This window comes from Choristoneura fumiferana, chromosome 8 (assembly GCF_025370935.1).
Source record: "Choristoneura fumiferana chromosome 8, NRCan_CFum_1, whole genome shotgun sequence".
NCBI lineage: Eukaryota > Metazoa > Arthropoda > Insecta > Lepidoptera > Tortricidae > Choristoneura > Choristoneura fumiferana.
In genome coordinates, this window is record NC_133479.1 from 16,769,305 (window position 1) to 16,783,207 (window position 13,903).

Consider the following 13,903-nt stretch of genomic DNA (forward strand, 5'->3'; position numbering starts at 1 on the left):
TCATAAATAGCCATTTATGAGTCGTAATTCAATTTGGTGGAAAATTAGCGTAGGAAAAGAATTTAAGTCAATTCGTGGGATCAAAATTGTATTTAGTAAATTGTATTTAGTTTCGTTTTATTTAGCTTTAATTTTGATTCTGATTTTAATTGTAATTTTTAACTTTGATTTAATTTCCTTAATGATTTAATTTATTCTGTGTGTTTTAATTAAATTTTATGTAATTATGTATTCGTGTAGTCTGAAATAAATGAAAAGTTTGCTTAGTTACATAAATTTACTTGGGAAAGGTATTCTTAAACATAGTTATATGTAAACGTTATGTAAGTAAATGCAAATGTTGTAAGCCAACAATTTTACTATAAACAGATCATTTTGCTGCTGCTTATGTTTGTGTTAACAATATATCTAAATATAATATTCGGTATTCTGATTTGCCAATTTCTTGAAAATTTTATTATAAATCAATTTTCGTAGTACTATCATTAGTTACCTCACGAGAGGAGCAATTTATCAAAACAAGCGATTAAAATTCGATAACGACTCTATTTAGATATTAAAACTCCAAGGTCTTAAGTTTAAATGTCTTTTAAATGGAAATAAGAGCTCTCTATTATTAGGTACTCGAAAGTAGAGCGACCAAGACACTGCACATAAATAGTAGTTTGGATGTCATCTTTTGATCCTTTAATAATTATGTTAAGACTTCAGTTAATTAACTTCAAGCAAGGTCAAGTCAATTTACGCAACTGTTCTGCTAAATATCTAATTAACAAGTATAATTGATCAAAGGAAAAACTCGATTACAAAATATCTTTTTTTTTTCAGGGCGCTTCGCCTGCGTTTGTCAATAGATAGCCGAGATTTTGAACCCTGTGGTACTCTAACATCCACACGAAACGTAAAGTTACTTTAAATTTCGAACCATTAACCGTTGAAGAGTTCCCTCCTGCGAAGTCGATCCTGGCCGGACTACCAAAATGTCACTACCAGATTATTGTATTGTCACGCAATTTACATTGGTAGGTATGCTAAACTTCAAGTCAACCCGATTACTGGAAAACTTGCAAGATTTGATTACAGACAGACAGAGAGACAGACAGACAGCTTGTAATAAAACGTTCTTATTTGACAGCAGTTTCTAATCTCACTATGAATGACGAGCCATCAAACATTAAAGAATTATAAATTGCGTGAAGGAAAATAAAACTATCAATGAATTAGGTACATAGTACATTAAATAGTTAGTGACGTGCTCGACTTGTTTTTTAGCGTCCAATACTCGTATGCGTGCCATTCCTTTGCCATTACTGCTCTATCATAAGTTTCCTACTTTGTACAAAGCCCTATGGCATTGTTATCGCCTATCCGACACAATTGGCAAAAACTCTAACTTGCTATTTTGCGTAAGGATCTATAAAACCCGTTGTTTGGAAACAATCTCCGCTTATTCTTACCCTCACATGATAAGTACGCAAGACCTCTGGAAAGCAATAAATAAAACCGAAATATCTCCCTCGTAAATAGAATTATTGTGCTCGTAAGACTTCATTGTTATCCGCGAGATTTGTCAGCGCGGACCCGCCATTGTGAAAAAATGTTGCCCTTAAGTACTTAGAAATGCGTGTTAGATATGGTTGGATTATTGTAAATATTTCTTTTTATGAGCTAGGTATGAGCGTTGTGCGATGATTTTGCAACAGATAGTCTGAATAAATCGTAAAGTGTTTTGTTTACAATAAAAATAGCGCTTGAGTTGAAAACATGATTAAGTACCTTCTTTGAAGTATTTGTATCACCATAAGTGACATGGTTTTCTGCCATGATACTCGTAACCCAGACAAAAAGTTAAAAAACTGCTGGTATGCCTAACTTAAACAGATACTTATCCTACTACTTCTTTACAAAGTATAAAATAAATCACTTTCTGACGTCTGTCTGTATGTTCTCGTATGTATGTAGGTACGCTTAGAATTTTTTAAATACGAAACGGGTTCTGAGACCAAATTTTGTTGAAATCGGAGAGATAAACTCAGGGTACAACGGTAGATAGAAATGCCCTCGACTTGAAATTCGGTATGCAAATGGAGTTTGGGAGACAATGCAAGTACAGTCAACAAAAAGTACAGTCGTCAAAAAAAGCTTGTATTAAAAATGAAATTTTTATGGTTAGGTTATTTCTAATTTGTACTCGTACGAAGTTGGGGTGGGTCGCTATACTTAGTTTCAAATAATAATCTGCTTCATAATGGAGGAAATCTTATATACGAATATATTTATTGTTTAAAAATGCAATATTTTTGTTTACACTTACCAGTATAGTTACAACGCCGAGACAATCGGTTCCTTATCCGAGGAGATTACAGACTTATCTACAAACATATACATGTTGACGCAGTCTTCGCTTGGACTCGGGTTGCCTTCGGGTTTCTCATCCGGACTAATGTTCTCTTCGTCTTCATAAACTTTCAAATTATCGTTGAACTCCATCTTATGTCTAACTGATGGCTTTATAACAGTGGAGGTCAGTAATGACTCTTGTATCGTGTTTTCGTTTCCATTGCACGTCTTTTCTGAGCGGAACATGTCAGTTCTCTCTGACGCGTTGCATTTTCTCTTAGGTTTCTTATTGACTAGCACTCCTAAGCACGGAAGGATCTGCTTAAACTCCTTACGGAAGTTATCATTCAACCATGCATAAAGGAAGGGGTTGTAACAAGTGGAAGACATAGCTATGAAATGCGCAAAGAAGAACAGAACCATGTAATATCTCCAGTCCTCAGTCAGCGAGTAAAAGTCACAGCTTATATTTATTAGGTTCAGAGGTAGCCATGACAAGCCAAAAATAGCCACCATTGCTATTAACATTCTATTAGTTCTTCGTTTTCTTTCTCTTTCAGCGTCTTCCTTTTTACTATTCTTACTCCCTGGCCGAGATTTTAACCTATCATTCAATTTGACACTAACGCAAGTATAACAAAACGCCATTACTATAAATGGTAACACAAATTGCATGATGGTAGTGACGGCCCCAAAGGCTTTGCGTATTTGATCCGAGGGCCATTTCTCGACGCAGTAAACATCTTCTAACGCCATGTAAAAGCCATAAGGGAACGTAACTATTAAAGAGAATACCCAGATAAATATTATCAAACCTATGCATGTGCTAATCTTCATTCGTGGCTTAAACGGATAGATAATCACGAAGAATCTATCTACCGCTATAGAGGTGAGCGTGAGCGTAGAGATATAGACGCTACACCCCTGTGCATAAGGCATGATGTGGCATAACAGTCCTCCGAACACCCACCTGCCTAGGAAGGTGTAGAGAGGAGTAAATGGTACGGCAAATACGCATAGCAATATATCTGATAATGCGAGGTTCGTGATGAATAGATTAGTGACAGTTTGCATGGCTCGGTTTCTGATGACGGCGTAGCATACTAGGGCGTTGCCAAAGATTCCTACGACGAATATGAGAGTGTATGCGGTGCAGAATACGGCCTGGATGGCTTTGTCTTCGATAGGGTCAGGAGGTCGCGACACGTTAGCTTCAAGGAGGCTGCCCGTAAAACTTTCATTGTTATACGGATCTACAGTAGTCCATTCGGTCGGCATAATTTTGCAGTCTTTCTAACTTGGCATCATGAACCTTTTAGGTTTGTTGCTATCATTTCTGTTTGATTTGCAAAGAATTGTTATTCGGACTGTTAAAGATAGTTTCATAATGTAAGTATTCTTTAATCAACTTCTGCGAGCATGTGTTGAATTTGTTGACTTGAAGCATCTCATGATTCTGCGTTTATTTGAATGATGCTCGTGTTTCGGCATTCATAATCTGTAACAAAACAGAAGTATTATGTGACATGAATTTTATCGCGTAATTTACATTTTTAATCTACGTAGGCTTAGAGAGGTATTGCGACAGTCAAACATTTGATCAGATACACTTAACACCCGGTAATTTATTAATATTTGATCGTCGTAGATTACAATTATGTGTTTGGGCTGGGAGCTCGCGTCGTTGGTTAATTGATTGTAATAGAGGGTTAATTAATTTGGGTGGCAGGTGATAATAGTACCTACCTACCACAGAGGGATTACTCAATATGGTGCCAAACTAATTGTATTTATTTGAAAATAAATTCGTGAATGCAACCCCACTCCTTTACGTAATTGTGTTATTACAAAAACTCGAAGGAAACTAGAGTTGCAGGGGTAAAATTGATGTTTAATGGTCATGGTAAGTAGCCAAGAATGAAATGTAAAAGAGAGACATGTACATATAGATTTTTAGGATTAGAACAAGTTAGTTTTATTTCTTTTTTTATTTATTTCAGTTAATTATTGTATATATTATTTGTTTGTTTATAAATAAATTTACCTTCCTGAATACATTGATAACTCTAGTACATAAAAAAAAGTTAGCAGATATAAAGTCTAATAGAATAATATTCTAATATACAAAATACACACAGTCTCAGAAGTGGCCAGGGTGTTTATGATTTAAAGTGTAAACAAAAAGGTTTAACATGAAACTACCGTGAGACTTTCATTAAATGATATTTTACCGGATTGTAAAAAGGTTGTAATTATACTAAGCTGATTTTACTAAATTCTCATGAGAATGCAATCACAATGAAAGACCATTCCCATGGGAATTGTCAAAAAAGTAATATTGCGGATTTCATGTGTCTAAACGTTTGAGATTTCGGGATCGACGTGTTATTTAGTTGTAGTAAAAAAAAAACTTTTCACAGCGAAGATTTTTCTAGCTAAGTTTAAAAATGCATGAATTTCCAACGTTACGAAAGTTATCGCTCGATTCGTTTTGATGCATGCACACGAGTAGCTACATCCTTTTGCAAATGAGTTTTTGAAGAGGCGATAAAAAGCGATATGTTCCTTGTATGGCATGCAATGCGTACTGACTAACTAAAATGTACTATACTGATACAACATGTTGTTAAAGTATTATTCACATGGTATTATTTTCACATGCATTGGGTTGAACATTTCTCAGATGAAGATCGAAAATATAGAAGAACTTTTATTATTATGGTCTACTAGACCGTTTCCGCGGCTTCGCACGCGTCTAGAAATTGAATAGGAATAAATGACGCCTCTAGCAACTGAATAGAAAAAAACCCTTCCCGCGAGAATTCCCAAAACAACATCATGAATTTCAACAACTTGACAAAAACTCGCGGATTTTTTCATATCTTTAATTTTAGGGCTTGAAATTAATGTATTTTATAAGGAGCCCGCACGGACATCGGGCTAAAATTAGCCTTTGAACTATTCCAGATAGACAGCTATCTGTTAACAAAATTACATTAAAATTCGTCCAGCCGTTTTGGCGAGAAAGAGTAACAAACACACACACGCACGTCCTCACACACTTTCGCATTTAACTGTAATATTCGTAGGTTTAATTGAATTGAATCACTGTATTGGCTTGGCAATATTATTGGCAGTATTAAAATTGATATTAATGAGGTAACGCAGCCAGCCTTGTGGGCGTGCCGCCCTATAGCAACAATCTGGGCGGTATTTGTATAGAATAAATTTTTGGGCTTACGAAAAGTGTGCTTTGTTTAGGTGGTAGGTCCTTGTGCAAGGTCCGCCCGGATTGCTACCACCATCTTGCTCGCTAATCCTGCCGTGAAGCAGCAGTGCTTGCACGGTTGTGTTTCGGCGTGGAGAGTAAGACAGCCGGTGAAATTACTGGCACTTGAGGTATCCCATCTTAGGCCTCTAGGTTGGCAACGCATCTGCAATTCCCCTGGTTTGCAGATGTTTATGGGCGGTGGTGATCTCTTACCATCAGGAGACCCACTTGCTCGTTTGCCATCCAGTCGTATAAAAAAAAAAAAAAAATACATCATTGCAGTTCCATTGCAGTCGGCACAAATGCACGCTGACTGCGATAAAAATGTATGAGCAATCGGCAGTTGCGGTTATTGCAGTTGGAATACAGCCCGTCTGTACTGTCCTTATAATCAGAGCACCCTTTTGTTTTCGCCACACATTCAGTAGGTACCATAAATCCTGGGATTCCGTTGTTCTCTTCGATAATGCGTCTTCATTACGTCTGATTTGTATTCAAGATGTCAGCAGTATGTTACTTTGGAAAGGTCAACCTTTAGTGCTTATGTTTACAAAATACGTTCATAAATCTAAGACGTGACAGACGTGCATAAAGTTGAAATTCTTCGCGAAGATTTAATCAAATAATATACGTGTTACGAAGAAGTACCTAGTCTTTACCTGAGATTTTACCTGGAAATTCTAGAATTTTGACTATGTTTACTACATAAAATGTTAGCCTAGTTGAAACTTTGGGTCCGTGGAGCCCGGACGCACACAAACTTTACGGTCAAATAACAAAATATTTGAAACTGGAGTTTACCCGCGGCTTCGCACGCGTAAACTATTCGATCTGGTACAATTAAAATTCCGGATTTTACAAAATTCCCTTGGGAATTACAAAAAATTATACCGTTGGACTTCATTGAGGTTGTGATCAGAACAACTGTCCAAAATTTCAAGACTCTAAGCAAAGCGGTTGGTTTTTCAAGATTTTGTCCTTATCCCGTGGGAATATCAGGATAAAAAGTAGTCTATGTGTTATTCCAGATTTTCAGCTATGTACATGTTTTTTTTTTTTTTTTTTTATACGACTGGATGGCAAACGAGCAAGTGGGTCTCCTGATGGTAAGAGATCACCACCGCCCATAAACATCTGCAACACCAGGGGTATTGCAGACGCGTTGCCAACCTAGAGGCCTAAGATGGGATACCTCACGTGCCAGTAATTTCACCGGCTGTCTTACTCTCCACGCCGAAACACAACAATGCAAGCACTGCTGCTTCACGGCAGGATTAGCGAGCAAGATGGTGGTGGTGGTATACCAAATTTAATTCAAATTCATCCAGCCGTTTTAGCGTGAAGGAGTAACAAACATACACACACACACACACACACACACACACAAACTTCCACATTTATAATATTATGTAGTAGGATTGTCAATGGCCGTCGGGCTGATTTATTGAATCAGGCGTTACTTTGCAGAGGTCCATATGAACAAAAACAATGAATTAAAAGAATTTCTTTGCTCACCCGCGGCAAATGACAAATGACAGAAAACCATCTATCACCACACTACCACACTACACTGACGTATTCACCACACTACCACACTACACTGACGTATTCACCACACTACCACACTACACTGACGTATTCACCACACTACCACACTACACTGACGTATTCACCACACTACCACACTACACTGACGTATTCACCACACTACCACACTACACTGACGTATTCTAATTAAACCAGAGCTCATCTTCAGAGCAACACAACCGTACACCATGCTACCAGATGTACTTGCATAAACTCCGTCTATCCACTAGTCCCATTGAGTTGTCCCATCATGGACTACTGGATGATTACGTCCCAGTTGTCCCATGGACAAGTGGCACTAATATTTTTATCATATTGTTGTCCAAAAGTCCATTACCGTCATGCTCAAATGGAACTCATAACTGGTGGGATCACAATAGGACACTTTTTAGAAAAAATGTGCGATATGGTTATTATTGAAATAAATAATGTTTTATAACTCGATATTAAATAAACAAATAAATAAATAAATATCACGGACAATTCACACCAATTGACCTAGTCCTAAAGTAAGCTTAGCAAAGCTTGTGTTAGCTATGCGTGGGTGGGAAAAGATATTCTTTTAGTTCATTGACCATAGGGCTGGTCCATTACTCGCCAACGTATTGAGATTACAGTCCAGCGCGGAAATGCAGCCAGCCCTATGGGCACTTGGGAAAATTGTATGTATGTATGTACTCTTTATTGCACATAAAAATAAAATACAAAGAAATACAAATACAGAGAAAGGAGAGCAAAGGCGAGCTTATTCCTAAAAAGGGATCTCTTCTAGCTAACCTAGTTAAGAGGACAGTTTATTATGAAGAAGATACGCAAACAGTTAAAGATACATGCCATAAAGAAGAAAACAGAAATACTCAAAAGATAAAACATGTCTAAGATTCATCGCTAGAAAACCTGCTTTCAAATATAAAAAACTGCATTCAAATCGGTCCACCCGTTTAAGAGCTACGGTGCCACAGACACACAGACAGACACACAGACAGACACACAGACAGACCCACAGACACACATAGCGGTCAAACTTATAACACCCCTCTTTTTGCATCGGGGGTTAAAAAGAAAAAAAAAAAAATTATAACCTAACCTAACCAACAAAAGTTGGGAAACCCCCGACTTTGTCACTTCAAAGTTCAATATCTCAAAAACGGCTAAACCAATTATGATCAAACATGTCTAAGAACTATCGCTAGAAAACCTGCTTTTAAATAAGAAAACCGCATTCAAATCGGTCAACCCGTTTAAGAGCTACGGTGCCACAAACAAACACACAGACAGACCGACAGACACACATAGCGGTCAAACTTATAACACCCCTCTTTTTGTGTCGGGGGTTAATAAAAATAAATAAAGCATTTACTAAAGCGGACAGTCTCGCCTCAGGTAATTGTATATATAGGATTGTTTTAACTTCAATTGCTGCGGTACAGTTTGAACATAAACAGAAATGTACCGTTTAAGTAAAAAAAAAAAAATTACATGTTACTAACGATCTATGGACCCTGGTCTGCAATAGACGTTTATTATTATTATTAAAAAGCCTACAGTACATTATTGTGATCATCATCATCAGTCAGATGACGTCCACTATTGAACAAAAGGTCACAATGAACGCACTCATCACTTAGTCTTGTTTCACGGGCTGTCAACAACTCTCGTGATCTTCTGATATTTATCAAAAACAGCTAGTATACTGTATCAGTAAGCGCTAAGCACTTAAGGTTTTAAATGTATCAACACAAAAACGTTTCGGTGATAAGATAAATAGCCAGACAAAAAATATTTATTGTGTTTATCATACAGTTGATAGAGAGCGAGAACGAAGCGAACGGTGGCCGCCCGAAGTATTATCAAAGACCGAAATTTTCGTGACACTTTTCAGCTGTCATTGTGACGTTTCGTTTATCGACTTTTATTAAGACCCCGACGCAACAAGAGGGGTGTTATAAGTTTGACCGCTATGTGTCTGTCTGTCTGTCTGTGGCACCGTATAGCTCTTAAACGGGTAGACCGATTTGAATGCGGTTTTTTATTTGAAATCAGGTTTTCTAGCGATGGTTTTTAGAAATGTTTAATCTAAATCGGTTTAGCCGTTTTGAGATATTGAACTTTGAAGTGACAAAGTTGGGGGTTTTCCAACTTTTTGTTGGTTAGGTTCATCATCCCAGCCTATATACGCGTCCCACTGCTGGGCACAGGCCTCCTATCAGAACAAGAGAATTGCTTCGCAGGTTTGTGCAGGTTTCTTTACGATGTTTTCCTTCACCGCAAAGCTCGTGGTAAATTTCTAATGAATTTCGAAAAACTCAGAGGTGCGAGCTGGGGTTTGAACCCACGACCCTCTGCTTGAGAGGCGATAGGTGAAACCACTAGGCCACCACGGCTTTTTTACGGTTAGGTTATTACAGGTTATTAAATTATATTACGATTATTATATTACAATGTTATTAAATATACCTCGTTGAGTTTCTTGCCGGATTCTTTTCAACAGAGGTTTTTTCGAACCGGTGGATGATTTTTTTTGACATTCATAAATGCTTGTTACAGCCTAAATTGTTGTTGTTTCTTTAAAAAATATGGCTCTGTCCATTTGAGGACAATTTTGCAGTGTCTAGTAGTTTTTGCCGTTGTACGGTAAAAAAATGCTAGAAAACGAAATATGAGAGGTAATGGTGGATGAGCGATGACCCAGCCTAAATTGAATAAAGATATTTTGACTTTGACTTTGAATTTGACAGATGTCGTCGATGAAACTGCAATTGCCGGTTGCGTAACTAGTACAATGTCCAGTTTAATGCCGCGTATGTAGTAGCAAATTTGAGATATCGCGGCTGATATATATCTAAACACAAAGACATTTAATTTTAAAGCTTTCCTGTAGAATTTTGTCTGTTGTCTGATACGCGGCATTAGCCATTGTTCAAAATAATTAATGAACTATAAAAAAATCCGGTAATCCTAAACGGTGAACGGTTGTGTTGCACTACACTACACTGATGCGTTTGGAACTCACCCAGAATTCATCCTCAGAGCAACACATTCACCGTTTAGGATTACCGGTAGAATTTCAACCTCTTCACGCACCATATAAGTCGTGTAGGTATGTATAAGTCCGAAGCGTATTGGTTATAACTATAAGAACAGTGGTAAAACATTATTCACACTGTTTATTCTCGTACGTTTCTTATATCAACATGAAATGTTACCTGACAAAAAAATAAATGACGTCGGCAAACGCATTAACATTCAATAAATAACCGATTATAACATGTTTGCTTAGAAATTAACACCGACTAAATGTATGCGTTGCTCTAAAAACGTCACTCATGACCTTAGACTGTTCTATTTGTTTATCTCATGACGAAATTCTCGTCACGTTTTATGACTAACCGATTAGTGACATTGAAAACTGGCTATTTTAAATCGGACTCAAAGTTCGAATGCTCTTGATATAGATTTAAAAATGTGCGAATTTACTGCCAAATCTTTTTACGATCAAGGATTTTATCTTTATTTGTATGTTATTCCCCGTAACAATTAAATATATAGGTACCTAGTTCGAGCTGATCCCGGCTGCTAAATTCCATCACCTCACTACTCGGCATAAAATTAGCTTAAGATTGTTTTTTTTAATCTTTTTGTATTTTTTATTTCAATTCCAAATTTTTTGTTACTTTTACGGTCATCCCGTAAAACCTCCAATCCCAATCTTAATTTGATTGCTTAATAACGATATCTCTTGTCCGGGTGAGCGGTTAGTTCCGATGGAGTGCCAAAAAGTTTCTCGATGAGGGCTACGGCATAGATGTCGCTAGTGTCGCTGCTTAAGTGGCTAAATAAGAAACAACACAAGCTGAGATATGAGGTGCATAGGAGAAATTCGTGTCTGTATTGTTGTCCAGCGGTGGTGTAGCGGTATAGCACACGGCACGGAATGCCGAGGACCTGGGTCCATTCCCAGCTCTGGTCTTATTTTTCTGGTTTTTCTGTGCATTTATATTTCAGTTTGTATTTTCGATATAAAATTAGCTTCCATCGACATAGTCTTGATGGATGGCGATCATTCACTTGCGGTTCAAGCGTTCCATTTTACCTGGCTCATGCAATTATTGGAACAGTTTGTCAGCCAAGGTTTTTCAGTCAATACGAAATGGCTACCTTCAAAAAGCGAGTGTACCATTTCTTGCAAGGCCAGCAGAACCCATCTGCAGTCCTGATGGTGCTGCGGATGTCTATGGGCGACAGTAACTAATCACTTAACATCAGGTCAACCGTCGGCTTGTTTGTCTGCTATTACACAAAAAAGATTGATGCGGTTGCAAGTTAAGCTGTGAGCAAAGGGCCTCAAGCTCGAGTATATATGCGTTTTTACAAGCTTTTCTATAGCTTGCCCTGTTTATTTATTTATTTGTTTGGTTCAAATCTTGGAAGCTAAATTTGACACACTTCCAGCGATCCGATTGACTTTAAATTTAGCATACTTATGTAAATTTGGTGACACTACAATAATCTGGTAGTGACATCTTGGTGATCCTGCCAGGATCGTCTCCGTAGGAGGAAACTCCTCAATGGTTAATAGTACCGACTTGAAATTTGGTACGGATATGCAGTATAGATGACAATTCGAGACCCCGAAATAAATAGAAAACTGCTCTTTATCAGTAAATGATTTTTATCAGTTATCAAAAACGTCATTATCATTATTGCAGCTTGTATATGTTCCACTGCAGAGCTCAGGCCTGCTCTCAGAATGAAAGAGCTCGGGCCGTAGTTCTCACTCTGGCTCAGTGCGATTTGGGAACGTAACACATGGCTATTTTTCTAATTTTCCTAGAATCTCAATAAAAAAATAAATGCTACATTTGTTGTTGATCAAGCTATTCTCAAAATTTCCGGTTTGCAACACATTTAGCGATTGTTTTTTTATTTAGATAATTATATAGGTGCTTTTAAAGAGAAGATAAATTTACGTACAGGTTTTTACGACCAACCTTCTACTTTTTGGTCCGTGCAGCAACAATGGCATTTATTGATTATTTAACGCTGGTAACCTTGTCCGTTTGATTTTGATACATTGTTGTCTCGATAAGAACTGTATAAAACCTCCAAGTGTCACATAAACATATGCACCTAGCAGTTTTACAAGTGTCGCAGTAGTCATGTTTAACTGAGTTTTGCTCATAAACAAAATACATCAAACTTTGTAACACTTTCTTCATCGTGTATTTTTTCCCTGGGATTAAAAATAAGCACCTCCTCGGCACGAAGTGCATTTATTTTTACCTTGTTAAACTGGATATTGCCTCGCTAAGGTATTCTGATCTAGTCGGAAAATAGCCCTTTAAAAATGTTGCAAGCGCAACTCATGAAAATACCAATATTTTGCGAGTATAATAAAGCATCTGGTATCTATGAATAAAATGAAAGAAATAACTTATTGTGATTACGAATATCAAGACAAACATTCATAGCCAAAATACACACGAGTAATATTTACCTCGACGCGTCGGCAACATTACAGTGGTCATGGTCACGAGTAGACTGAAAATCACGTTTAAAACATTATAAGACAAACATTCTAACGCGTAGTGCTGTTAATATTATAAATGCGAAATTTGAATTGCGTTTGCAGCTCTTTCAGCCTTTATTATCCTACAGCAGTCCAGTACCAGTGCCTGTGTGTACCTGTTTTCTGAATCGCTTACTATTTCTGGTGTACCTACAATTAAAGAGTAATTGTATTGTATTGTTTTGTACTGGACATAGGCCTCCCAATTTAGAGTTTTGCATGGTGCTTTAATTCTTAATCTAGATACCTATAAAATGTTTCCCTTGAGCCATTTTAGTTAAGTTTTTAATTTAGTTTAATTTTTATATTATACAAATTTATTAAAATCTTTCCTGAGCAACCATAATGATACTAGTTCATTAGTGGAAACTGTTTTGGCTTTTGTGTTATCGAAATTTAAATACTCATGTGTATTATGTTTTTGCTGTTTGTTAAATAAAATAAAAAAATAGCTCCATTGCGCTCTGTCCTTAGCTAGACGCATCCAACTCTACCGTAAGCTTCGCGGGTTCTGAGGTTGGGGGTGAGCACAGTAATGATTTAGTTCATAATAGATGAGATAGATAGGATTATATCCTAGATAGAGCTGAAGGAAAAAGGGGCAACTTTAGCTCAATGTGGAGACCATTACAAGTTGTTTACTGTCGCTGCAATTCTGTTGTTGTTTACAGCACAGAATAAACACACTTTTTCCACTTTAAACTTCTTTTACGATGTTTGTTACGGTTCTATTTCCAACTGTTTATCTTTTAACGGTTGAAGAAACTCATCGATATTTAAAATGGGATGTTACGAGCGTGCACATGAAAGGACGTGGCATTGGCATGCTGACACCATTTGGTCCAGTGAGTAAATAACTTTTATAGGACTCTTCATACAAAACTCCATACGATGAACAGTTATTTTCACTCATCAATATATATAGCTGGATGAAGAAAGGTTTCGTAGTAATAAAATCAAGGATGAAAGTAAATAACTTAATAAACATAGCGCGTTTCGTCAGTTGAACATTCATTAGAGATATCCACAACAAGCTTCGTCATATTGTCATTATTATCTAATCAAATCGATATCAGCAACAGGCTACGTCAATAATACAAATTCTAGATCCGCAACAAGCTTTCTTCACGCGATAG

General features: G+C 37.1%; 1 protein-coding gene across 1 annotated transcript in view; it reads right to left on the reverse strand.

The window, feature by feature from the left end:
* LOC141430660 (prolactin-releasing peptide receptor-like) overlaps nt 1-13,903 on the reverse strand; it is a 72,071-nt gene that overhangs the window by 4,151 nt on the left and 54,017 nt on the right. Inside the window, exon 2 of the mRNA XM_074091470.1 lies at nt 2,315-3,838. Coding sequence (XP_073947571.1) covers nt 2,323-3,618 — 1,296 coding nt within the window. The 5' untranslated portion in view covers nt 3,619-3,838 and the 3' untranslated portion in view covers nt 2,315-2,322. The remainder of the gene's footprint in view (nt 1-2,314; nt 3,839-13,903) is intronic.